The sequence below is a fragment of the Drosophila santomea genome, chromosome 3R (assembly GCF_016746245.2).
Source record: "Drosophila santomea strain STO CAGO 1482 chromosome 3R, Prin_Dsan_1.1, whole genome shotgun sequence".
NCBI lineage: Eukaryota > Metazoa > Arthropoda > Insecta > Diptera > Drosophilidae > Drosophila > Drosophila santomea.
Genome location: NC_053019.2, coordinates 7,547,029 through 7,574,863, shown reverse-complemented (window position 1 = coordinate 7,574,863; position 27,835 = coordinate 7,547,029). Strand labels below are relative to the sequence as shown.

General features: G+C 41.4%; 2 protein-coding genes across 5 annotated transcripts in view; both read right to left on the bottom strand.

Annotated features, from left to right (window-relative positions):
• LOC120451545 (homeotic protein antennapedia) overlaps positions 1 to 27,835 on the bottom strand; it is a 103,985-nt gene that overhangs the window by 58,679 nt on the left and 17,471 nt on the right. For all 4 annotated transcript variants that reach the window (XM_039635327.1, XM_039635330.1, XM_039635331.1 and 1 more), the window contains exon 2: positions 16,956 to 17,043. The gene's annotated coding sequence lies outside the window, so the exon portion shown is untranslated. The remainder of the gene's footprint in view (positions 1 to 16,955; positions 17,044 to 27,835) is intronic.
• LOC120451547 lies at positions 3,872 to 4,034 on the bottom strand. The gene has a single exon (XM_039635334.1). The coding sequence runs from the start codon at positions 3,965 to 3,967 to the stop codon at positions 3,872 to 3,874; it is 96 nt and encodes a 31-aa protein (XP_039491268.1). The 5' UTR covers positions 3,968 to 4,034.

Genomic DNA, 27,835 nt, shown 5'->3' with positions numbered 1-27,835 from the left:
GGTAGAAAGGAAATCCGCGTATGGAAAAAATCATTGGCCTCCGCTGGAATCCTGGCACTCCACCCATCCTCCGTCTCGGATCGTTTAACAAGTCATCCGCTGGGCTCGGATCGGAGCATCCACTCTGCCTTCCATTTGCTAATCACTTGCAACATTCACCGCTCCGGGGTCTAGACAAACACTTCAATTAGAAAAGACCGCTGCTCCCTCCCCCAGAAATCCCAGTGCCCCCCCTTACCCGACGGCCCTGTGCGCTCACAAATGAATTCATTTTGTTTCGGATTCGATGAATCAGTGGGCAATTTTTTGTTGCTTTCCGATTGCCTGGCCTCCACGAATAGGTGGGCGTGGTCGAAGCGCAAAAAAAGAGAGGGCGGCAGAAGATTTGCGGATGTTAAATAAAAATGTGGAATGAACAAAATACAAAACGCAACAAAAGCATCAGAAACAAATGGACAAACGATGCTGCACCTTTCTAGATGAACTGGCAGTCGTGAAGTGCACTAAAAAAAATCATTTGATTATTTGATCATTTAAATACGATTTATTAATACGAATGTGGGTATGGTATGGTTTGATGTAATATAGTTTTAAACATTTATCGAGTTTACCTACCTACCTATAATATTTATATACCCACTTGTTTTAATTGAATTGCAAAATGGATATTTTTATAATGAACCATCAAAACTATTCCATTTTTAAGGAAACGCTTAATGCCAGTATTTTACAAAAAGAAAATGTCTGCTGTGCATTTTGTGTCCAACTAATTTCATATTTTTACCTATGCAAAATATATTTCTTGTAGTGCAAAGTAAACCGGCCGCACTAGCTGGTTGGGATTAAGTTGTGAGTCGTGATCTCGGCAAGCACTGGGCAAGTGGATGGGACTGAGCTTCACTCTGAAGACTTCCAGCTGCAGTTGCACATGAAGTTCGAGTTGGAGTGGGAGTGGAAGTGGGATTGGGAGTTGCGACTTCGGGACGAGTCCGAGTCCGAAGAGCCTTGGAGTCTGGGGCTTGCCCTGCCCGCGGTGATTAATCCACGACGTCCTCCGCGCTCCCCAACTGCTTCATGAAGGTGGAAGATTCTCAACTTGAGATACTTTCGGGGTTAAGATGGCTGTGCAGTGCGAGCAGCTGGCCCTGGCTTTGGCGATATTTAACCCGTGATTACAATGTTTGTAAATTTTTCGCTGGCTCGGCCTGACTTTGCTCCTCTCGAAGAACTGGGCTTAGTTTATTTTTTTTTGTTTCTGCTCTGGGTTCACCTTGCGGGCCAATTTGTTGTCGAGAGACTGCTGAGAGTCTGGCAAAATGAAGCTAAATTGCCGCAACAGGCGGGGTGAGGAGCTGGAGGAGCTCATGCTCCTGGTAGTTGAGCAATTTATTATAGCCGCAAATTGATTTTTATCTACGCCTAATCGATTGTTCCTAGGAGTGACTGGGAAATGTGCAAGAGCGGGACCAGCGAAAATTATTTATGTTAGTTCACACGTTGTTTTACACGTAATTTATTAACTCGCCTTTCTAGTGCAAACTCTCTGACTCTGACCTTGGGGGCAGTGTTGGAAAATCGCTTTTCCGCCCGTCTTGGTGTGAAGGTGATTTACAATTTATTCCGCCCCCTCTCGAACGGCTTCCATGCATGATACTCGTACGATAATTGCGCCAGTCTGAGCTGGCCAAAAAGATATTTATGACAGAGAAATGAGCGCCAATTGCCGCAATTACCAGCGCGTGTTTGGCCGTCGGCAATGGCGGGCTCAAACGAGTTTAGATTTAGTTAGATGGACTAAGTGCGCAGACAGGGATCTATTGGGGCTGCTTGAGGAGTTGTCCATGGAGTGGTGGTAGATGGAGTTGATTTGCTAGGAATTTGGGCGATCGGCGGTGAGATATTCCTTTGAAACGGAGTATGAGAGTAAATGATGATGCCTTTCCGTGCTATATACTTCAGTAGGTAAAAGTAGGTAAAAAAAGTAAAGTCTTTTTTCCCTTTAGAATGAAAATTATTATTGAAACTGTAACTGTAGCGCCTGACAACTTCAGACTCGGCCAGCAAATCGATACATTTTCAATATCCGCAATTGTAACATGTAAATTCGCCCACGGGGGAAATGTAAATTTCGGGGGGATGGTGTGGAGACTCAAAGGGACCGCAGAAAAGCCAGACCGCAGCGTTGTGTTTTATATATTAATTTGCGAACAATCGAAAATCGACATGTGACACGCGTTCGCTGACCCCCTTTGTCCCCCGCCACTGGCTCATTTTTGTGTTTTTTAAATTTATGCGTTACGAATTGCATTTGCAATTTTCCCCCTTCTTATTGTTGTATTGCGGCTGCTTTTGTTGTAAATACAACATCGATGAATGCGAAATGAGGGAATCGGAAGAGCGAAAGGGCGAAAGGGAGGGGCAATATCCGTTCGAGCGAGAGGGAAAACACCTTCCCTGCGTTTGTCACAAATAATAATAATAATCGAGGCAATGAGGGACCCCGAGAATCGTTTCTGTAATGTACGGACTTGTATTCCGGTATACGTACGTACATACAACGCTCGTGGTTCATGTAACCGACCTGCATCTGTCTTTATGTCTGTCTCCCTCAGTTGGGCCTTCCCTCTCCCTCTCCCTTTCCCTTTCCCACTCCCTCTTACACTCCCGCTCGCTCCGCCCGGGACATATCAAAAACAATTCCAGCTCATCAGCATCATCGTTGTCAGCCCCTTTTCCCCCGTATGTATATCCGTACATTTTATACTTTTTGCCTCCCCGACATTCGCACACGCCATAAATCAATGTTCGATTTTCCCAGCAACAACAAATGGAGGGAAATTCGCAAGGAAAGAGAGGCAAGACAGGCAAGGACACAGGACATTATGTTCGCGCCATGTTTTAAATTCTTTTTTCCCGGTCTGCTGTTTTGCTTCCTTTTTTTCGCTTTTCGCTCGCCTGATTTTCAATTCTCGTTTTTGTGCAATTTTTTTTTTTTTGCCCTCAGCGCGTGTTGCATTTCATTTCATCTCATGCGTTACACACATTTCATTGTTGTTGCATTGCTCAATTCCATTTTCAATGTGGCAGCCGCGGTGGAAATGCATTACGTTTTCCTTTTTTTTTTCTGTGACATGCGGGGCGCCACGAAAAAAGAAGTGCAGGAACATAGGGACAGGCAGTGGAAATCGGAGGCCAGGTATTCCTATACGGCAACCCAAAGAATATTTGTGGTAAATTTAACAGATTTCAGCTGTGCAAGACGCTCAATGGAAAATAGTTCTGGAAATAGCTCGGCGAAAGCAGAAAGTGAATGGTAAATAAAGAAACACAAAAAAATGAAGAAAGTTTAACATACCAGGCGAAATATTTAAATGATATATTGTCTTTAAGCGTTACGCAGTGCTCTACTTTTAATGTGGAGTTGAATCAAAAATTGTTGTGATAAAGTAATTGAATATCTCCATTTTTACCGCAGACAATGATGCTAGCTTGAATACTATAGTAGTAATGGTATATTTCCATTCTAACCATATACCACTAAATTTCGAACATAACATCCAAATGGTCATCTTCAACAACTTTCTCTTAAAAGTTCATCAAAATAATGCACTATGACCCCAACGATTTGTGGCGAAACAAACCAAAATATGTAAACAAAGCCTTTTCGGCACTTGCTGGGCGGCAAAACTTTCGCCTGAGGAGCAGCTGTTTCGAAACTTTATACAACTGTTAATAGACCTACAATATACAAGAAAGTAATCTAAAGAAGTCCGATCGGCATTTTACCTGCAGTGGCCTGAGCGACACTTCCCGTCGAACTGAAACCTCTGGAAAGTGGATAATTTGGGGGAAGAGAGGGAACGAAGTTCGGTTATTTGCGATACTTTTTCCGCTTTGTCGAGGACCGTAGTTTTCGCTTTTCGAGGATTATCGTGGACAGTAGCTCAATGGGCGTTATGGGGCACATGTTCGCTCGATGCGGCCGGTGGGGGGAGATGACGCGGAGGGGGCGGGAAAGGACTTAGATCCATTGGCCGTGTCAGCCGCACATTTGGCCAAGTCAACTGGACACTCTGTTTATGCTAATTTCAAGCAATGGCCAAAACTCATTTGCCGACGGAAAATCGCACTGGGGTACTATATACTATATCGCTTTTCTTCCGGGAAAATTATAGCGCTCGAATCTCTCTCGACTCGACGCTGCGAAATTGCCAACTAGAGATGCCTCCAGTTTCGGTCCCGCCTTAGGAGCCAAATAAAAAAGCATTTTCCGTATTTTCCACTTGCTGCTCTTCTCCATCGACTGCTTCCTCTTATTTGGGAGCGTTTTGGCTGGCGCTCGAAAATGCTTTACAAAAGCCCCAAAATGACAACAATGGGGCTAGGAAGTGGGGTCAAATCAAGGCGTAATAAATTATTACACTTAAGAGAACGGCCTTCGGGGTCAAGAGAGTGAGATAAAGAGCCCGCATAGCCACATAATAATAACGCAATTTTCAACTAGCAATAAGCTTTGGGTAAATGACTTCATTGCTGTGGCAACTATAACATTATGGCTCTTTGATGGGCCCCCATTCCCCATTAGGCCAGTCCCGATTCTCTTAGAGACTCTCGACATGCGCAGTTGTTGGGGAAACTCTCTGGCTCACTTTCTCTCCGAACACCCCCTACAAGTGCCACCATCCTCACAAATCTGCCTGCTGTCGAAAAGTGGAGGGATCCAACAAGAGCCAAGAAAAAACAATCACCAACAGAACAATAACAACCCGTACTGTGGAAGCCAATGAGGATTCGAGTGGCAATATACAGAAATTGATGTATTTGTAATACGAAATTATCTCTGCCTTTCAACTTATCAAACTAAAATATTTCGAAAGTTATTTATTCTAAGCTACTTTGTATCAATCCTTTTGATTTTAAATAATTGATTTTAAATAAACATAATTGTGTATGAATTGCGAGTGCCATCCGAAGTGCTTTTAAAATCCATTTGATCCCATTGTCGCGTGTGGCGATTGTCGTCACCATGGCCATCATCATCTGCACATTTATTTGGCTTGGGAGTGTGCTGCATGTAAAGGCAGCTAATAAAATTAAAATGCCATATTTCAGCCGTTGATAACAATAAGTGCGCTCAAGTTGCCCTTCAGATGCTCCGCCCTCCTCCTTTCGCTGCGATCTTTCCTTTGCCACTTTGCCACTGCGTCTGGCAAGTAGGAAATTATTTTTTGGCACGAACGCACGAACGTGCGGCCTTGCCGCAAAGTGTGGCGCCCCAAGTGTGGGGTACGATTTTCAGGAGGGGGGCGGTCGTCTGTTGATATGACAAAGCAGTTGAGCTGAGAAAAAATACCTGTGGAAAACAGCCTGCAAGGAATTTTCCTAGATATTGATTTTGGTGTCAACGCCGACGGCGCAATTCTCTCAACCGAAAATTATGAAAATTGAAAACACATTTTTGGAAGGGGACTGCTGAAGTTTTCCTAATTTCCCAGACAAGTGCGATATGCATCTAGCAGACAGGAGGAAATGATTTATGCGGACTTGATTTTTATTATTGATTATCAGCAAAGGCCTAAGGGAATTTTCTCCTGCACTGCGAATGCTATCAGTTTTGTGAAAATTATTATTATATTTGGAGATAGGTAAAATCAAATTTTAAAGGTAGACTTCGTAACATAATTTATGAGTTTCGGTTTCCAGCTTTTGGTTTTTAAAATTATTTTTCGTTATCCTTGGCAGGATAATCTATTATTGTGTGTTTTTATTTTTTTTGTAAATTGATAATATTAGACTACTTTCCAGCACTTATTGCCCCAGTCCGGGCTTGTAATTAAATTAAAATTCTTTTCATATGACAAGCCAGGAAAGCAGACACACATACACTGAAAGAAAGGCAGAAAGGAGTCAACAACAGGCTTTCGGGTCCTGGTAGTGGCAACCCATGTGGCTCTGTGTGTTCACTGCAACTTGAGCTCGTTTTGTGCAAACTAAGACACGTTGTCAGCATTCATGTCACCGAAAGAGAGAGGTGGTCCTCCGGGAACGAGAGGGGAGAGTCGTTGGGAATGAGGGGGAAAGCCCTTTCAAGTGGCTTCTGATGCTGGCCAAAAGATTTTTCATTAAAATTTTCCCTTCCATCACCTAATAGTTTTCCTGGAGCCAGAGAAATTTTGCATTGTAAGTGAAAACATGTAACAATTTTCCGTTTTCGTTGGAGGTTTGGGGTTAACAAAGTTCGGGTCTTTGAATTGGATTTTTCTTAACTTTAAGTTTTTAGTTGACTAATAGTTTACACAATGTTGCTTAATGTATTTATAAAAAAAAAACACAGAACTCAATACCAAGTGATTTTCTTCATGAAGTGCTATTTTTAGGCGGATGTCTATTCATGCGTCCTAATTCTACCCCAATTTCTTTGAATTTTTAACATTTAATTACAATTTTCCTTTTCCACTTGCTGCTACTTGCTACTTATTCCAATCTAAAGTCGCACGCGTTGAAATGCTCTCCCCTTCCGAATTTCCGTAATGGACTTCGCGGCGTTTGGACAGCGCTTAAAGATCGCACTTGCATTTATCGTTGAGGGCGAAAGCTCCATGATGAGGCTTCAATCCGGCCAGACGCCACCCCCCCGTAAGTGGGGCCAGGGGGATGGAGGTGGTTAGCCGGCCCGGGGGAAACACAAAAATCTTTTTACGTCAGTTCTGCTTGTCTTGCTGCCTGGCATTTTCTTGCGTTGTTACCTTCGGAGCGGGAACAGTGCGAAATGCTTGGTTGCGTTGTTTCCCCAAACCACCCGCTCCATTCTTACCCCCACCAAGTTGCCACCGCCCGTAGCCTCCCCTCCTTTGGGAGCTGTCGAGTTGGCTTATTTCTGGCCGCTTGCAGAGATATGTACGTCCGAATTATAACCAGATTTTCAGGTTCTTATTATGGGTCACATTTAAATTGAAATTTAATTTCAGATAAATATAATAGCTCAGTCTGATATCAAGTATGGCTTATTATTGTTGTAATAGAATTTTTTAAATGATGTTTTTTTATTATTGTTGCTCAAATAGCTAAGAAGGTTTCAATTAAAAAAGATTTCTTGCATTTCTTTGAAGCTTAACTTTTTATTTAAATGCAATTTCTGCCCAACGCTAAACAACATTTATCACATATAGACATAGCTATATTTTTTGGAATTTATTGTTAACAACACTGCCTCCGTTTCGTCTGCGACTCGCCGGCAATTTCCTTTAGCGCAGAACAACCAACGAAAGCGGAGCGAAAAGTTTTTGCGAAAAACGTTAAACGCAATTGTCCGTCCGTCCGTCCGTCCGTCCGTCCGTCCGTCCGCCCCATTGTGTCTGTCTCCCTCGCGCTCCGTCCGTCTCTGTCTTCCCTGACTGTCTGTCTGGCTGGCCTCGTTCATCCTTCCGCTTCCCGCACACCGCCTCCCGAATAGCGATTCCCGCTACCCGCTACCCGCTTCCCACACAGCCCCCATCCCACCTTCTACTTCCCGCTTCCCAGTGCCCGCCCTCGGGCAGTTTAGTATATAACAAGTCAGCGTCAGCTGCTCCTTTCCGCTCCGCTCCGCCCGCTACTAGGAACTGTATGAGCAGGGCCATGGCTGTAGCTTCGGCTATAGCTACTGCTGCCACTTTGTCGGCTGCCTCGAATACTTCCATGTTCATTTTACAAGTAAAACGGAAATGACAGTTCCGCAGCGACTCGAACATCTTTCGCTACTCCGCTTCTCACGTCTGGTTTCTCCGGCTCTCGGGTTCCCCGATTCCCCGATTCCCCGATTCTCTGTTTCTCCTATACTCCGCTTCTCCGCTTTCCGACTCCCCCGATCCTACGCTCCACTACACTGCACGGCCGCGGAAAGTGAAAGAAACCTTTCTCGCATAATAGTCTGTCAAAGTGCTCCGGTTGCTCCTGTGACGCGCAGCTCGCCACTCTGGAGCACTTAGCACTTGACAATCTGCAGAAGTAATGGATACATATACAGATATATTTACAGATACATATACGGAAGTAAACGGTTAGATAGGAGAGTATATGCAAAGATATATCACAGGATCGACGGGTTTCCAAAGAATCGTGCGCTGATTTGGAGCTACGGACTTTTAGGCTTCAAAAAAACACATATATAGTAGAGAAGTACCGTATCCAATTATCCAATTACATCCCAAATATTCTATCCTTTGCAACATTATTCATTCACCAAAGTGTTTTTAGTTTGCCAACTGCATAAGCCATTGCAAGAGCAGTAACCTAGAAGCATGCCGTGATTTTTACATTTACATAGTTTCTTCTTTAAGGGTGAAATCAGCCATCTAATTTTTCCAGCCTCGGATTTACTCGAACTTATTTTCTAATTATGAGTCTAGGGCCCAGAAATCTGTCAGCTTTCTCACTCGCTCACTCGCTGAGTGATTTATGGCTGCTGCTGGAAAAATGTCAAAATATTTGTTGACCACTCTCTCTCCTCCCAAAGATTTCCCCCGCCAGCTTATAAACTTGCCTATACAATATCGAATATTATCCAAATCACTTGGCAAAGTTTGCCCTCTTCTCAATGCCCCCGCCACCGCCCCGCATCGTATTCTTACTCCTGCTATTGTTTGTTGTGAATTTGATTTATTTATTTATTGTTGGCTCTCGTTTTGTAGTCGCTAATCGCCAGTGGAGCGACTGATTAGCGTAATTTTCCGGCTGCTGAGCGTTTGGATTGCTGCCCTCGATATTAGTACGAAAGTTTGGGGCTCTTTTTTGGCATTATTATTCTAAAAACTTTTCTGATACCAAGTACGATTCCCCATTCATCTTAAATAAGAGCGAGTGGGAAAACGGAGTATTAAAATTGTTGAACATTGCGTACCCATCATAGCAATAGAGACAATATTTAAAAGTCGAATATTCACGAGCTATAGAAATAAAAGGAATTCATGAATATATAAATAAAGAACTTTTGCATTTAAGTTTTCTTCGCATGCTAGAAGAAAATCATAGGGAGCACAGCTACCCATTTGAAACGGATCTTCTCCTCTGGGTTCTGACTTCTGAAAGACGCCCACACATGTTGCTTCACTTTGCCAAGCCGCTGCTCCGTGCGAGCGAGACGGCGAAACGAATTAATGAGATAGAAAATAAGCTAGGGGTATTCTTAAATGCTAAGCGATACCCAGAGGTCGGAAGGGAAAACTTATTTTGGGGCATCGGCGATGCGATGTCAACTTCCAAGTAATTTGCAAAAGCCTGTCACTTTTTTCTTTCTGTAGTTTTGCGACTTTGATTTATGAGGTATCGTCAAAAAACAAACACAATGTAGGGAAATACATATGTGACTCAAGTCTTCCCTTCATTGTGGGCGTGGCATCTCATCTGAGTGTGAAGGTCAAACTTGTTAACCGCCGAGAAAACAATTTTCTATTTCCGCAGTCGCAGTCGCAGTTTCAGTTTTGTGACACATGCAAAACCCAAGCAAAAGAGGAAAAATAAAAGGTGACAGCCCAAAAGCTCCACAAAACTATGAATAAAGTCGCAATCACACACGAATAAAAGTGGTGAAGAAACCGTAGAAGCGGAGATGAAACAAAAGTCCATGTTATTCTACCGAAAGAGTCAGAAAGTCAACTTCACATGCCCGAAAAGTCGCACAAAAATAATCCCAAGAAGTTTTTGCGCTCAAAAACATGAAAACGTTCAACACAATGACAGAAGGTGCGGGGAAGGGGGTTTCCAGAGGGGGCGGCTTAGCATGTCTTACGAATGAGTGAAAGAGAACGCAGACGTTGATCACAAAAGGAAAATGTCAAAGTTCTTCTTTTGCGGTCTCCGATGTTCCTTAAATGTTCTGGGTAACAATTTTTGTTCAGTTTCTTCGACTTCTGTTTTTTGGGGGTTAAGCCTTTTTATTCTTGGAATCAGCGACAGGGGAATTTCGCACCGAGGAAGGCGACTTTTGTTTTCAGCACAGTGGATTCTTAGATATTATATCTTTCAATATCCTGATCAGGCAGCTAAAATCTTAAATCAAGCTTATTAATACGCATATAAACCATCAAATATATTAGCTTAGTTTATATTCTTAAAGTTCGATAACTCACGTTTCGATCTTAATTATTTACTTCAATTAAAAAATGTGAATGTCAAATATAAAGTAATATACGAATATTCTATTCCAAATAAAATTATACATTTGTAGAGGGAGATTATTCATTATTAAAACTAGATTTTCTCAACCTTCCACCCTAATTTTCGATAGTTTTTAAAATTTCTTGGTGGAACAGGTCCACCTCCCCCTGACTTACTTATTTCCTCAGCCTTTCACGCTTCTGTTAACATGAAAAGGAAGTGCACGTCAAAGCTTAGACTCAAACTACGAAGCGTAAAGGTGCAAGTGAAGCCAAAATAACAACATTCATTGCAATTGCCACCCAGAGCTGGATAGAAGAGCCCCAACCTACAGAGAAAAAGCGCGGCAGTAATAAAAAAACAATGGATTAAAGGGCATCCGTAGCCAGCAATGCGTGCCAGCGAGAATTTGTTAAACAATTTCGCCAGAGAAAAAACGAAGGAGAAAAAAGCGCGGCTTGCATAAATGAATAAATGACTGGCAAACGAAAAGGGAAAACTGAGTGGAAAACAGGGGGTGGAAGGCGGAGAACGCGAAAGCACAAATTACTAACAATTAAATGGCGAACAAAGTAAGCCAAGCTGAGCCAAGCCGCAATTATCACATCACTGGCTAACTGAAGACCCCTGGAAATCCCCCGAAAGCCCCACAAATGCACACAACTAAGAAGAGGGAGCCAACTCTAATTTATGAACTGGAGCCGAGGACGGAGGTGATGCACTGTGGAATTTTGCTATTTATCCGCTCTTTTCGCTATAGCATTTTCACTTTGCTTTCGAACCGTCTTCAAAGTGAACAGCGATTTGTAGAGATGCAGCGATAAACAGGTAATGAAAAAGAGGAGGAAGGGAACATGGCCATAAAAAATTTGTAGGCCTAACAGGTGCTAACTGTCCGCGCGGCAAATTTCCGGGCTAACAAGTAATAACCATAATATCCCGAGGCCTTCGAGTTTTCTCTCCTTTCAAGCCACCCCTTCTTGGCAACCACTTTTTTTCCAGCCAAATTGACAACGATCCAATTTCATAATGAAAATTTTTGCCGCTGTCAGCCTTCAATTGAATTGGATATACAACTAAGAAGCAAGCGAAAATGCAAAAAAACAAAAAAAAAAACAAGAAAAACTGAAAAACAAGGGACGGCAAAAGTTTTGCAGGCAAAAATAGTCCCAGGGAGGTTATATGTACACTCGTATTTGTATACATAACCCCCATGAAGAAATCCAGCTGACAGGCCGAAGAAAGAGACGGGGATAGCGCTGAGAAAGAGACTGTTGGAGGGAGTTTCCCCCATCTGTGTGCTGCTTTTGCTTTTGGTCTTGGTGTTCCTTTATTTTTTCTATAGTTACATATAGTATATCGAGTAAACGAAAAACAAAAACTTTTTTCCACTTGAGTAACTTAAGTGCCAATTCCATCGCAAGAAAAAATAAGAACCGAGAAAACAGCTACGCAAACCAAAGCCAAACGCCAAACAAAGTTGAATTGAACAATATTTGGGAATTGGGGGGAACGAGCGAGTGGCTGTGCATTAAATTGATGTGAGAATCGATTGAAAGCCAAATGAAAGGCTGCTTAATGAATCTCACTCAGATTAATGTGCGCCATGGGAAAGCATTTAAATATCCATAAATACTACACTTGTTGAGGTACCATAATACGTGGGCTCAAATATTGTTGGAGATTCGGAATTAAATTTTATATCATACCAAATGTATAAATAATAAAAAAGGCAAATTACTCCATAAAAGCTTCATAACGCTAAAACTCTAATTTGACTATCATACGTTGATATATTTTATCGTATGTGTATATAAAATATTCGGCTTAGTTCGCTTAAATTCTTTATTTGACTGAATCGTTCGGAATGAATGTACAACAATACATTTAACATTTATTACCCAACATTTTATTTTTGCTTATATCCTCATAACACCTATATAAAATATATTCCTTTTTTTATTTAAATAATTTAAAAGTTAGGATTGAACGATTTTATTATAAATATATTCATTCATTTCAAATTTTACTCAATTCTAAAAAATAATCAACGCAATAAACTTTGGCCATTTAATAAACCATCAAATAGAAGGTATTGCTTCTGCAAATATTTTTTTTTGCTTTGCCGTCGGTAAGTTTAATCTCGTATTTATTAAGTGACACAAAATTATATGAACTAGGGTGTAAAATCCGAAATAATTTCAAGGCTGAAGATAATTTAAGATTTTAATGAGCTTGAAATCTTAAATCGACATTTTATTGTTTTTACAGAAATAAAATGAGTAATGGCCGCGCGAATCAATTTGCAAAAAAATACCCAAAAAGGGAGGCACACACACAAACACACTCGCACAGAGGCGCACAAACACACCACAAATACAACAATAGAGAGATGAGTCGGCCATGATTTTGCCGACGGCAATTTCCAAATATCCTCGATTTCAACCATTGCGGTGCGGAGTTCAAAGTGAAGAATTCGAATTCGAGTGGCGGATGCCAAATGGCGAAAGCCGACCCGAAATGTGAATGTGAGTCGGCAGACAGACCCTGTGTTGAAAAACTGGAATTGGTCAACAGCTGCGCTAAGAGAGTGCTCTCTTAAATTATTCTGCTTATCTCTTAAGGGCAGCGCACAGCTGTAAGCAAGCATCCAGAACAGGACCTGCCCATGATCGAAAATGTGGATAAAAACAACAAAAAAAGGCATATATGCGGATGTTCGCTAAAATAGCAGTGTTATGAAAAAAAGCAAATAAAATTCCACATGACTTTGAAATAACTTCACTTATTCGAACTATTATTATTGATTATGGTGTAATGCTTTCTTGCATAGCCTTCGTTACTTATCAGAATTTGCGCTATCAATTGAGGCACTATACTGATCCAGTTGCCCAGTCCTAGAAGATCGAGGATCAGGAACAGTTCCAACTAGATTTGTAGGGGTCATGTAGCCACTGCCAAAACCACCTAGTTTTTAGTGGGTGTATCAAAACCCGATCTTATAAGCTTATTACCCATTAACTATAAGCTAACTGTTTAGTACTTTCACCATATTTGCTGAAATGTATGTACCTTGTAAAATTGTAGTTTTTAAGTCAAAGGAAATACAAATAATATACATTGTTTAAATGAAAACCATTGGCCCAATAATCAGATTTTGACTTTGTCTTTTTGCCTGACTAGTTCGTTTCTTTTTTTATCGGAATTTAATTCCATTGCCAAATTGAAAAATACCGATTACTGCCCTCGGCTGACTCGCATATTGATCGAGTGTTTTGATATTAACATAAATTCTCCGCTGCCGTATTTGTGGCACGCAACATAAAGCTTTCGATCATTTAAGGCAACCGACAAGAATTAGATTTGGCTTTGGTTATTTTCGTCTATTTGGCCCATTCGCACGTTTGACCCCCTTCAAGGCAATCGCTTTTGGCCAAACAATGGTAACGGGCTTGGGCCAACTATCGAATTAAATTCGCAACACTGCAAGAAAAATATGGGTGCAAACAAGTTTGAATATTTGCAATGATTATTTTATTTAAATAAAATTTTTTGAATTTATCATGATTTATAAGTCAGAAATAAAATTTTTTCTTAGCTTCTTCCAAAGATAAACTTATACCTTTTAAAAGATTTTAGTTTTTACCTTTGGGTTGATCATTTATGGTAATAATGCGCAAAATCTAAGCCAAAGAAATGTACCTATGGATTCATTTTAGTGTCTGTGTACCGAATGTTAGCGTGATGCCCTGTGTGATGCCCTGAAAAACCAACGGGACTCAGACTCCTAATTAATTAGTAAAACTTTCAAAGCCGATCCATTAAGGCTCCATAACGAAGACCTTCGCATTCCAACGCTTCCGCTCCAGTATCTCAGTTTCTTATGCTGTTTCTGTTCCCTGTCAGTTGGTTAAGATATCGGTTATACATACGTGCATATGTATGTATATAGTGTATATACCAGTCCCATATCGATTTCAAATTGCGAGTCCCAACTCGCACGGCTGGCGAAACAGAAACAGAAAATAATTAAGTTCTCAAAAGATAAAAATCATGTTAGCCGCAGATCAATTAGCTGATTTTTACCATAACCCAGGCATATATCAATTTTTCCTCGCCAACTCCACAGCCTCTTCTTCTTCTTCTACGACTACGCGATGTGCCCGAGGTGACGCCCCCACCGCCTTTACCACCGCCCACCTCATCCTCCGCCCTCTAAAAAAGTGGTCCGCTTAGTGCATAAATTTGCATATGAGAATGTCTGGAAATGCCTTTTGAAGGCTGTTGAAATGTTGCTGTGGATTGAGTAGGTCAGGCGGCGGGGAGGCGAGGGTGTCGAAGGTTTCTCCGTGGATGTAGCACCTGCTTTTTGGCCCGGAGCAAGACACTCGAATGGCCAAGAAGGAGCCTCGAATGGAGCCTGATACTGGACATGCACATGCTCGGACGTCAGTAACTCATTTATCGCTTAACTGGAGTTGCCCCTCCAGACTCCTTTTTACCATGTCCACCTTTTGCACGGGAAACAATATAATAAAGTTGTTGACTTTCATTCTTTGGACGATTTTGTCTTCCAAAATATACAAAAATAATTACCAAACTAATAATACAATTGGCTTCTAGATTGCCCAAAATTTCAACAGCACGTTCACACTAGCAACCAAATATTCCATACTATTTGGAAGCAAGGTCACACTGTGCAATGTACAGTATCAGCAATTAAGTTATAGATTAATTTAGTCATTCACGGTTGCAAAATTGTATTTGAATAGCATTTAAGATCTTTTATTTCTTACGGTGTGCTATCAGTTTCTGTTTCGATTTCACTGGTCTTATTTTATTTTATTTTGACAACGAATTTGCATGCGCTGGAAATTGTGTTTTGAGGCTTGTTAATTTTGACTAAAGTCGCTGCAGTTACGTGCTGCGTTCGGTTCGGTTCTGTTCCCAATCCAAATCCCATATCCCAGATCCCAGAGTCGCGGCCCATTGCGTGACTGACCCAACCTGAGAGACTTACGCATGCGCGCGCTTACAAACGCCAAACTGAGTTTCACAAAAAGGCAGCAAAAAAAATATAGTGAACTGGTAAAATCAGCAAACAAAAAAAGACTGCCAAGGCAAACAAGTAAAATGTGAAACAAGAACCAAAACAAAGTGTTCGATGTTTCCGTTTCAAATTCTGTGGAAGAAGACATTTGCTGAGGCCCCAGAGTCTGTAGGTCTGTTCCATTGTGGGACCAAAGCGAGCCCAAACCCAATCCCAAACCCAATCCCAAACCCAGAGTTGGGACAGTGGTACCTCTGGACGAAGACAATTGGCGCGCGAACAATTGTTCGGTTCGTTGTTTGGATTTGCTTTGGTCTCCGCTTGTTGGACATACGAAAAATAAGAACAAGTTCGGTATTTTGCTTTAAAGCACGCCTAAAGAACCTCCAGCCAGTGAAGTTCGTCCAAACAGTGGATTGAATGGCAAACAATGCAGCTATGTTAATTGTTAAATTATCAATTGATAAATGTTGAAACCGATAACTGATAATGGGTTCATTTCGAGTTTAAGCAAGTGTCTTTAAAGCTATTAGTATTTCGAAATGCGACCGTATTTTGCCTACAATAATAAAGAAACTCTGTCTTTAAACAGATTAAAATGTTGAAAGCAATCAATATATAAGACAAATAACTAAAAGACAGCCTACGTAGGTTAGGCATTAATAATTGATTCTCTTCTTTATTTCTCATTTTTAAACCTATTTTCTAAAAATATCCCTATTTATTCAAGTGCCAATTCTAGCCACATTAGCCCCCACCACGCCCATCGTACTCATCTAGAAGCTCGGCCAACTGGCGATTGTGGCGCAGATAAAAGAAAGGCACTTGAGCATTATATCGGCGAAGGCAGGCAGAAAAGCATTCTGCACTCGAAACGGCCAAGAATCGCTTTGGGCTGAGCCCACAAACAGCAAAATGGGAGAAAACGGCGGAAAGTGCCAGGGTGCAAGGGAATTAACAATTCATTTTATTGTTAAGTATGCGGTCGGGCGGACCTACGGACCTACGGACCCACGGACCCAAAAAGGGGGAGTTCGGGGTGGGAGGAGTGCCAGCCTCTTTTTAGAGCATCTTGTTAGGCCCTGTCTGCGAGGTCTAAGCGCTGCGCTTCCCCCAACGGAGCATCCAGCCTCATAGTTAATAATGCGATAATTTCATTTTCATTCAAAGCAAATCGAAGGCAGCAACAATAACCACAATAAAGGCGCAGGAAAGCAACAGCTACCGGATTACGAGCCATGAAAAGGAATAAATAAAAGCGTTTTTTTTTTTAGGAGGGGTGGTGTGTTGCTGGGTTTCTTGGCGTGTTGCGGCAACATGTTGCCCGGGTGTTTTCTTCGTTATTTTATTTCGTGGAAGGAGAGAAAACCTGATGCATGCGCAAAATTTAAATTATGTTGTTTTGTCGCATGTTTCGCTCTTCTTCTACCAGCTGCGCTTTGTCGTCGTAGGACTTTTATGTTGTTGTTGTTGTAGTTCTTAAAGCATTATCAATGAATAAATGAAAACGTCTTTTGTCCAGTGGAAATTGTCGTTGCTGCCGATGTTGGCATGCAACTTGCAGAGTGCTCAACATCTTCTTTAAGTCCCTGTTTTGTGTCACAGCCAACTGTCATTTGTACACCGAATCGCGGTTTCTTCTGTCCTGCGTTCCCCGGCGATATGTTCGATTTGCATAATATCACGGGAAGCACTTAGGATTAATAGCGAGCGCCCCGTATGTTGCGGGTTAAACATTTGTGTAGCGAAATTGATTCAATTTGCGGCCTACCTTTTGCGATGCGCGGCTAAATTGTCGTTATCCATGTGGGTAATCCACCTTTGTTGTCCATTTACTGCTGGGTTAATCCATTATTGCACTGCAATGGAGAGAAATAGGTTATTCAAGTTGTGGCTTGCATTGTTTAGCACGAAAATTAACGCCTCCGCTTAGTGGCGCCACATGTGGTCGGGTAGCGGAAGCACATATGTATGTAAAATTTCGTGGCAGAGAAATTTCGTTTTCATCTTTCAAATAAATGAATAAAAACAATTTTGTTGGGAACTTCTTAAAAACAATTTTAAAAGATTATATATAAAGGAATTTTAAAATTTTGGTTCAAATCAAATGGCTATTAGTTCAAGAAATAGGAAACGTAAAATCATTCAGGGCAATTGTCGTTTAATGTAAATATCCAATTTTTGTTTATAGCTTATGCTTTAATATTAAAACTTCATGTGATTTTCATATTTTATATCGACGATTACATAACACACAATGTGTATCTTATATAATATTGATAATTTTTCTACTTGAAGAAAATATCCCACAGCAATTATTTCGGGTATCAGCTGAAAGACAAAAGATTCCTACGTTGGCAACTTTTGACATTTTCCCACCTTTTAATGTCACCGAGTCGCTCCGCACACAGAACGCAGGGAAAAAAGGAACGATCGGCAGCAAAAGAAGAACACTAACAGCCAAAGTGCCCAAGTACCAAGAGAAACAAGGAAGCTGACCACGGCCAAAAGAGCCAAAGACCAAGTGGCAGGCTGTCAGGTTCAGTTTCAGTTTCAGTTAAAGTATAAGTTTGGGACTCAGGCTTAGGTTCAGGCTCGGCTTCGAAGCTGCTGTCATATCCTTTTGCGGTAAGCTACTGAGGAGAAGGGGGAAGGCTGGAGGAACGGGTGTTTGAGCCCGTTTCTCATTCATTTGCGCCAAATGTCATTATTGTTGCTCGTTTGTTGTTGCCTCTTTTGTGGCCGCTGCTGCCTCTTTTTGTGGCATCTTCGGGTCTTTTGTAAAACTCCCTCGTTAAACAGATTATTTTCACACCCGACTTCTTGGCTTGGCTGGCTGCTGCCAATTTGGTAAGTGAATTGAATGGAATGGCCCAGACTATGCACTGCAGCTCACTCCTTGCAGGCGTTAATAATGCGATTTCAATGCAGTTGATTGCACTGCAAATAAATGTTGTGTATTTGCATATTGTAAAATAGCCGGACACGTGAATTAACTAAAATAAATATCAGAAATTGGCAATTTTGAAAAAAACAAATAGAAGAAACTCATGTTTTGTGAGTGTGATATTGGTACAATCATAACATAATTTAATCGTTATCAAAATATTTATTTACTTTGGATTTGTATTAATTATTATTGGTATACGTTTAGGTATAATAATAACAAATTTGATCGGTGTGTACAAAATGCAAAGACCTCAAAGCGCGAAGTGTTTTCCTTTTTATATTTATTTGGGGAGACCTTATGAAAGCGACAGAAGGAGTGACACATGTATGCACCTGGTTTAGAAGGTTGCGGTGCCAACAATGGGCAGGCTTCGATTTGGCTTCGAGTCCGCTGATTGTTAATTGCGCAAGTATAAAGAATTACCACAGCTTTGGCTTTTAGTGGTCCGTTCCAGGATGAGATTTAAGAATCGATGAGTAAAATTAGATAAATCATTGAACTTTGATCAACTTTGGTTTTAGAGATTAAAACAAAGCTAAAGCTTGAACTAATTTTGAAAGAGACTGTCGGTTTATTTTCGAATTCCGCTTTTCAGTATATTGCCAAATTTCTCTTGAGCATGCCAATGATACGGCTGCTCCCCTTCCAATCAAAATAGTTATCGAAGAAGAAAGTGATCGCAGCTGAATTTCAAGGGGAGGGACCCCCTCAAATTATTTTGCACTCAAGTAAAAGTCTTGAGCAATTTTTCCGCAAGTTGCTTGAAATTATTTTTGCGGACACGCTCTGCCGCACGTAGCACTCTCGAATAAAAGCGATGGAGAAGCAAATAAACCCTTGGAATTCGAAAACATTTTATGGCATTGGAGGGGAGTGGAGGACCACCTAGGCGTAACTGTTCCCAAATTCATATGCATAATATTTGCGCTATTTGCGCCGTTTGTTTTGATCGCGAAAATATTTTGCGCTCGCTGCGTAATTGTTGAAAGTCGCACAAAGGAGGGCCAACCCACCCAGCGATGGGGAATCTGGGGGGATCGGCGGACTGACACGTGAATGACAGATCAGACAACCAGCTCACGCCCAACATCAGAAAACATCCATAAATATTTTTGTCATTTAGCCCCCGGCAGCGGCACTCGCTGCGATTTATGGCCGAGAGTCGTAAAAAACCGTAAAAAGCCTTCCCCCGAACCGAGAGCATCGTAAAATTAAACAGCGAAAATAGTTTTTGGCCGCTTAAGTCGCCGTTTGTGATCGAAATACTTAATTAATTGGTCGAACCACCGTATCGATCGATGGATCGCTGAATCTGATCGTGGGTGGGCCACCCATCCCCAAATCGGAGTGCGTTCGTTTGATTTATGCAGACAACGCAGACACATTTAATGAGCGGCATTTGAATGCGCAGTCGCCGGTGCCCAAAACCAATTTTGCACTTGTAGCTAAAAATAAATTCCGGGGAACGGAGCTTGCACTGACTAAATGCAAAGAAAAGCAGTTCCGATGTTTGCCAATCTCGATTGATAGTCTTACAAATAATGTTCCGTACGCTGTCATAATTGAAAACTTTCATTTGGATTTAGATGTAAAAATATTTCACTGTTCCGAACGGGAAGAAAACTGATAGCGCCAACCAGCGGTCGGTAGCTGAACTACGGTACAAACTGAGGATGAAGGACATTCACTACGGGTTCATGTCCCGACTAAAGGATAATAGGGGGAATGCGCAAGGGACCTAGTCCTGGCTAAAGGATAATAGTTCTGAAAGTAAAACAGAAAGCTGTGGAAAATTCAAACGCCACCTATTGGAGCAATTTGGTGAGGATTTTTCAAAGGATAACTTGAGAGCACGCGATTTTGACCGCGTACAGTGGATCCTGAAAATCGCGTTTTTTACTACAATACAAAATGTTCTAATAAATACTAAGGAGCGCTATATTAATTTTAAAGCAAAAAGTTCAGCATGTCATGTCATATACACCATCGTCAAGCAAAACAACAGATTTCTCCTTAATAACAAATATTAAAAAGGCTTCTAAATGATTTGTATACAACGACGAAGAGAACTATACCTCACACTGCAATATGAGTATAACAAAAGAAGCCAAAACGTTGTAAAGTTCCTTTTAATTTAATGACAGAGCCGACACTTAATAAACAATAATCATCAACTCGAGGCAAGATTATCTCGATCTGCAAGTGGAACTAACTCCTCGACTCTCAAACGTACTTATATTTTTCCATGTACATATATACTTTTTAGCAAAAAAGAAAAACAACCAGTGAATCCCAGGCGTTCATCCTATATTTTTTGCTGTCGGTCTTGTGGCAACGAGATTTGCATTTTGATGAATAGCAGGCGAAAGATGGAGAACTGAGCTGAAGTAACCTGTAAGTCATTTTCGTGACACTATCTGGAATGGCGGTGGGGAGATTGGGGGGACAAAGTGCCGCAGCAACTTCTGGTCTCTTGTGTGACTTGAAATTTAAATTAACCTTTGGTTTTTGGATTTTTTCATTCGCTTTTTGTCTCTTGAGCTCGGGTAATTATTTTTTCATTTTGCGAAAAAAGACCGAGTTAGCTTTGGTTGGATGTGAGTTATTGTGCAAATTAAAATGAACGATGTGTCGGTGAGGTCGCCTTTTGTTGTCGTAGCGCCAACGATAAAGTCCCCCCTGCGGACCCTGAACCTGAACCGCAAGTACGATGTATCTGGCATTTTTTTCTATATTTTTCGTGTTTCTATATGTTGTTTGGCTGTCTAGCGCGCGCATGATGTGACTATGATTCGTGTTTTTCGCTCCACGCCATGAATTTGCCCTGTCCATTGCGGTCGAGGCGATAAGAATCTTTCCCGAGCTCCCAGTCCGCAGCGGTCCAGATGAAAAGCTCGACCAGCGAAATATTGACTAAGTGTCGGCGGAGCAGGAGGACCGTCCAACCTGACAGCGGTAAGTGATTAACTCTTTACATGACTCCATCTTCATGGTCAGCGCTTTCTGATTCAATCTAAACTCACAAGACAAAAGCGGCCATTTCGGCGGGTCTTTTTTTTTTTTGACTGGTGACTCAGTTTAGAGAGTGCCGTTATGTGGTAGAACTAGTTTAATCGCAGGTCGGCCATCTGGATTTATTAATTGCCCAAGTGATTGTAAGCTAAAACGTGGTTGAGCGGGTAGCCTAATGGAACTGAGCCGAATTTTAGTTCATTAAAAAGAAAGTGATAATATAAAAAACTAACCTATATACCAACTTTGTTAAGATGTCAGTGTTGTTAATATACCCTTTTAAATCTAAAAGAAAAGTTATGTTTTGTCCTTGTATATCAGTGCAATAAGTTATTCATTTTTGACATCGAAATCCATGATAGATTTCCTGAAATCAGTTTTTAAAGTTCTTAGTTCAAACTTCCGCCCGCATTATTAAGTTTTCTCCGCTCGATTTATATAGGTTTAACTTGTAGGTAGTACCCTGCAAACATTTTCCGCCTCTCTTTCTCTTTCTGTTTCTCTTTCTCTCAGTCTCAGTCTCAGTCTCACTTCAATTTCCATTTTGGGAACCAATTGAGACTTGGAATTTGCCATAAATTGCATGTGCGACAACTGTTCCTCTGTCTGTGTGTGAGTGTGAGTGTGATTGTGTGTGGTGTGGTTCTCTGTGTGGGTGCAGTGGTGTAGGTGTGATTGAGATTGTGTGGGTGGAGAGGAGAGGAGGAGTTGCGGATACAAGCTGAAAATGCTTCTCAATGAAGCCAGTTCATTTAAGTTCAACTTATGATGCGGCAGAAATTTACAGACAATGTTGGAAATATTTCAAACTCAATTCCGAAAGGGCGACCCCAAATGCTTAGGTGTGTGTGTAAATGTATATCTGAATGGGTGTGTGTGTGTGGGTGAAGCTGGAAAATATGCAAACTTGGTTTGAATTTTGAATGACCTTGGCATAGAGGAAATGGCAAAAAGCATTATTTAAACTTAACAAGGCGACAACTGGGGATAACCCCTCACAGATACACACACACGTACAGGGGCGGATTGTGTACCTTCATATGTATGTATATGTGTGGGAGGGAGAGGTTTCTATGCTCGTACGGTTGATGGTTTCGGTTGAGTAGCAATTTGTGCCGAACTCAATCAGAGCACACGGCAACCCATTAGTCTCCTCACTCCTCCGGAAATTTTCAGCCCGAAAAAGGAGGTGTGGCGTCACACACGCACACAGCCCGAGCCAGGAGAATAGCACCAGAATCTCAAAAAACCATCTTGATGTTCAACAGCTTCTCTAAAGTAGGAATTCTAACCCTTTTCCTTTCAGGTCAGTTTAATACTTTCAGTAGTGTATTTTTAGTGAAAATGTAACGTTTCGAAATGTCAACATTTTGTTGCATTAAATTAAGGATATATTATATTTTAAGTTTCCGTTGTAAACAATAGAGCTATTGTGTCAGCCGCAGCAGTAAATACGTTTTCACATGTTTGAGCCTCTGTCCCTGCATGTATTTTGCTAATTTACTAGACAGAAATACGCCTTTAACCCACCTAGCTCATTTATTATATAAAACACAACGCCCAAAGTGAGTCGAAGGGTGGCGAGCGGGGGTTAAGGAGGTGGCCGGAGACAAAGGACAGGGCGACAGGGCGACAGGTTAACTGGCAAGGCAGCTGCTGAGCCTGATTGCAGTCCTTGGAAAAAAGGAAGTCGAAAAAGCCGCAGGATTCATCGGCGCCATCGTTGCGTCGTCCTCCCTTTGGGCTTTGAACCCTTTTTTTTGGCTTAGCTCCTGCTGCTTTTTGATATATGTATGTGAATATACATGTGTGTTTCGAGGGTAGCAAAGTGGAAAAATCGTGTTAATTTTGGAAGGCAGCGGGAGACGGAGATTTCGGGTATCCATATTATATGAGTTTTTAATTACCGAAATTAGTTGGTTTCCTTTGGTCGCGCCCCTGCAACTAATCTCCCTTTTTAAGCTGTGTAACTGGGATTTTTTTTATTTATTTTCTTAAAATATATTAAAATTTCTTCATAATGTTGAGTTCTTCTCGTTAAAACATAAATACATATATTATAGTTATATTCAAAATAGTATATAATTGCTTTTAAAAATAATACGAGTTTAAGTACTTCACATGAACCCTCTTAAAACATTCGATTTCACTTTAAATTAGATTTAAACGAGCAGAAGTACCAAAAATAATAAATTATTAAATGCAATTATCGAGCTTCAACAGGCATAAAATCAGAGCAGAGTTGCAAAATACGAGTGCAGCCAAAAGAGGAAAAAAAAGTTTTGTCAAATCAACTTCCTTCCGTTCCCGTTGCGCAGAAAATGAAAAATATCATATGAAATTAACCCTGCAGGCAGGCAGGAAAGTCGCCCCAACCCCCGTGAACCACCCCATTTGAAAAAAGGGTAGCTCAGAGGGCAGAGGGGTGGGTGCGCGATGGCCGAGGCAGACAATGTGGCAACAAATTTGTATGTAAATGTATGCAAAAGTAATTAATCATAGTCGCACATGCACGCGCACTCTCTCACAAAGACACTCGGCCACTGCGGACTTTACACAGACATGCATACCATGGAAGGACTCTCCCTCACACAGATACTTATATATATCTGAGCATGGCAATCCCGGTCGTTGGCTGAGAGGTGCAACTTGTTTAAAGGTTAACTTCATTTTTATTATATTATGACAGCACTGGGCGGGATTTCGGCTTGGAATTGGGCGCGAGCTAAGTCCCTTTGTTCAGCGATGCGAATTGGGGGTGAAATGAGTGAGTTTAACGCGGAACTAACTTCTTTGACCACCGTGCATAAAATTCGATTATACCTAAATTGAATAAATCATATGCTGAATGAATCACCGGAATCTTCAACGTAATGGCAGTTTTATAACAGTTTTATATATATAATATCATATATAAACTCTATAATCATCCGATTTTGATTTGTGCAAATCGTTGCATACTTTCTGGCGACCGATCATGGTAGAAGAAACAAAATCCAAAACTCATACTATTTTTAGATTCTAATTTATTAAAATAAAAATAAATTGATGGTATAATTAAGTTTTCTTCATTTCCGTGAACTCTAAACTAATTTTAAAACGTATCCTTTTAAAACCCATTTTAATACTTTATTGATTTGTTTATCACTTCGATCATTTTGAATATATTGTTTTGAACTTTTCTAAGAAAATACTGAACAATATGATTTGCGGACCCCGCACTTATAAATCGTTTAGCCTGCCCGCCACGAGTTTTATCTTCCGGAAGATCCCTTGCCCTCTTGCCCCCCTTTTCACCACCCAACACTCCCTTATCCGTTCCACAAAAAGGGTCTCAAGTGCAGTTGTGTGCGTGTCCGTGGGCGATATTGAAATTTGAGACCGCAGAGGTCGACAAATCCTTTGGCCCGTCGCTTGACAACATGTGGCGATGCAGGAGCATCAACGGCAGCCATTCGCCTCTTCCCTTTGGCTCCTGCCAGCTTGCCAGCTGGCCTGTGTACATGTGTGTGTGTGTGTGTATAAGTCGTCTGCGGGGTTGGTTATATAACGATAACGGAGGCGGCCATGATACCGCAGCCTGATTTTGATGCTGCCGTCGCTTAGTGCGACCCAAACGATACCGACCCGAGCAGACAATGGCGGTGGTGGAAAATTCGAGCCAGCGACACATGTGCTACGTTTCCATGGACGGCGAGGGGGACTTAATAGGTGGGGGATTGATAGTGGCAGGAGTGGCAAGAGTGGGGGTGGATCGGAGGCAAGATGGCGTTGGCGTGGCCGCTGTGTTTTGGCTTTTTTCCCTGCGCCCTTCTTTTTTCAGCTCATAAATCATCGCTGAGACGACACCGTGTTAAATTGGAACTTTTCCCATGCTTGAATGGAATTGGGTGAAAATATTAAATATTGTAAATATTTTATATTATAGTTGACTTTTTAAAAATTACTAACTCAAATATTGCGTTGAAATGAAGTCATTTCTTTTCCCAATGATTATATAGGGTTCAAATGAAATAGCTATAAGCCGACACAGTAAGCAGAAGAAACTTTCATAACTCACCTGAAAAAACACAACATTATATACAAATGAAGCAAGATTTTCAACTGCAATGAAGAACAACGTTTTGAGAATGGTTCTCTCTTTACAGAGAACACAAATGGTGTACAATTTTCAGCATTTAATTTAAGCGTGTGCGGAGCATGCAACATTTCCCCACTCACATGCATGCAAATCACACACACGCGGATCACCATCTATGATTCCCCCGCCGCCTACCCCTTGTCCGTTGACCAACCAGTGCTCCGTACAAGCCGAAAAAGCCATAATTTTCCAATTAAGCGAAAATGAGCGATTTATTTGCCATGAAATCAGTGAGAATCGCCGATAAAAATCTCTTCATTCTGTTGCACAGTTGCTCTGGCCAGCGGCAATTTGTGGGGGTGCAGAGGTGCGGAGGTTGCGGAGGTGGGAAATGCGGGGGCAAAGTGGGCAGGACCCGGCGTACGAAAATGTGGGAGGGAAGTGCAAGCGGGTGCTGTCCCGCGCAATTGTTGCTGCCTTTTTCGCTTTGGTTGCAGAAAGTGCAATGCGAAATGTTTGCCGCCGTTGCAATTATTTATTATGCCCACAGTTCGAGAGGTGGAGATGTAGCATTTTCAGGGAAAAGATTGCGAAAAAAGGCAGAGGCGTGGAAGAGAAGGGAATTCATTATAATAGTTTGTGGCGTTCAATAACACAACCTGCTGACCTAAGCTAAACAAATTTAGAGGCATATACATCAGTATATTTTTTAAAGACTGTAAAATAATCAACCATCCCTTTTCATAGGCATAATTTTGTTACAAATAACTTTTATAAGAGTTCTTGAAGATTGAACAAACAAGAAACTTGAACCCCCATAAAAAGTCCAGGCATACGGCTCTGTTTAGTGGGGGTTTTGCAGCAGCAGCTGCTGTGGGAAGGTTCGTAGTGTTGACGCTGTGGCTACGGATGACGAGGTGGCTGTGAGTGTGGATGCCACAGTGCCTGAGCCACTCAACCCCAAAAGGGGTTGGATAAGCGGGGGCAAACAGCGTAGCTTGCTCTTTTTTTTTTATACCCCCTTTCAGGCGAGAATTGGATGTCCCGGGCTCTGAGATTACAGTGCTTTTATTTTTCCCCGCACGTTTTCCGTTGCAACTTTTTATTTACGTCTGTAATGTGAAGTGGAAAATTGCTGAATATGTGACAGACTATACAAAAAATCAGTACAAGTGTTACACACTTTGTGGGAAACACTGTGCGTGCCAGTTAATAAAACTTAAACGAGAACAAGCTCTGTTGAAACGTATAAAAATAAAATATTCACCAAGTATTCACATCTTCAAATAATAAGTAAAAGTAAAAGTAAAGTAAAAAACAAAACACATAAAAACCTTCAGATTGAATCAACTACACCCCCAAGTCAGCCGTAGCTTGTTCATTTTCATTTTATGTAAGGGCTGCAACACCTCGATAAATGCTCGAGCAACAATCTGCGAATGGAAGTTGCATGTCCAAAAAGGGACATGGCTATTTAGCACCTGTGAGCCGCACTTAATTAGAAATGCAATTTTGTGTTGTTTTTTCGGCCACACGCCAACACCTTGAAGCAAACCGAGACTTTGATGCGAAGTAGCGTGTCCGCGGACTGTGCCTCGTTTTGTTGCACTCACTGTACTTGGCATTTTGCTCCACTGACTAATTCAATTGTGCGGGCAAGCAAACCCCTCGATTGCTGTGTTTCCCTTGTCTTTAACCCATGGAATAGCTTTGTTTATCAACAACTTTTCACTAGCTCACTCGTCTGCCACTTCCGTTTCTTTTGTTTTTGTGGAAAGGGGCAAGTAGAGGGGTTGCCCAGGTGCCAAATGCAATTTGTGTTGCATTTTTAATTCATGGAAGACTCCCCTCCAAAACTTGTCTCGCAAAGTGCTGAACTGGGTAAAGTTGAATGAGGATGTGATATAAGGATTAGTTAGTGCATGGATATGTGTTAATAGATGGGCATTAAACAAATAAAATTGTATTTTATTTCTTAGTAGTTTCCTTTTTTATTGGACACCAAATAATGTGCGTATAGTTAATAAATTACATTTTTTGAATCTTGGAAAAATATGAGTAGTAAAAGAAATACGAAAAGTTAGGGAAAATATTGCTCGCCATGAAAATGAATTTATCTTATTCACTGAAATGTCAAAAAAGGTCAGTGCTCTCGCCGAGAATTCCCCCATCTTGTGAGTGCAGGCAATGCATTTGCATTGGCGCCAGTTGCAAAATATATATGGACCGGGGGACTTGGAGTTGGGAATCGGCAATTTTTCGGACACACGCATTTTGCAGAGAGGAGTTCGAGTCCTCAGGTTCGAGTCCTCGGACCAGGACCGGGCCATAAATTAAACGCATTTTCCGCACACAGAAATGCACAGGGGCAGCGGGAAAAGCAGAGCGGCGTGAAGTGAACTGCACAAAATTTCCATTCTCGTTTTATTTTCTGTTAATTTGGCCGTGGCAAGAAAAAAACAGCCTGTGGAAAATGAGGAAATGCAGAGTGCAGGAGTGCAGAGTGCAGAGTGCAGAAATGTATGAAAAATTAATTTTAAAAATCGTTAATTGAGTGTTTATGGCACTGCACACACAAGCGAAAATATGCATTTGATATGGCATTTTT

Coding starts and splice junctions, on each gene's coding strand:
- LOC120451547 (XM_039635334.1), bottom strand. CDS start 3,967: ATGTGCCCCATAACGCCCATTGAGCTACTGTCCACGATAATCCTCGAA.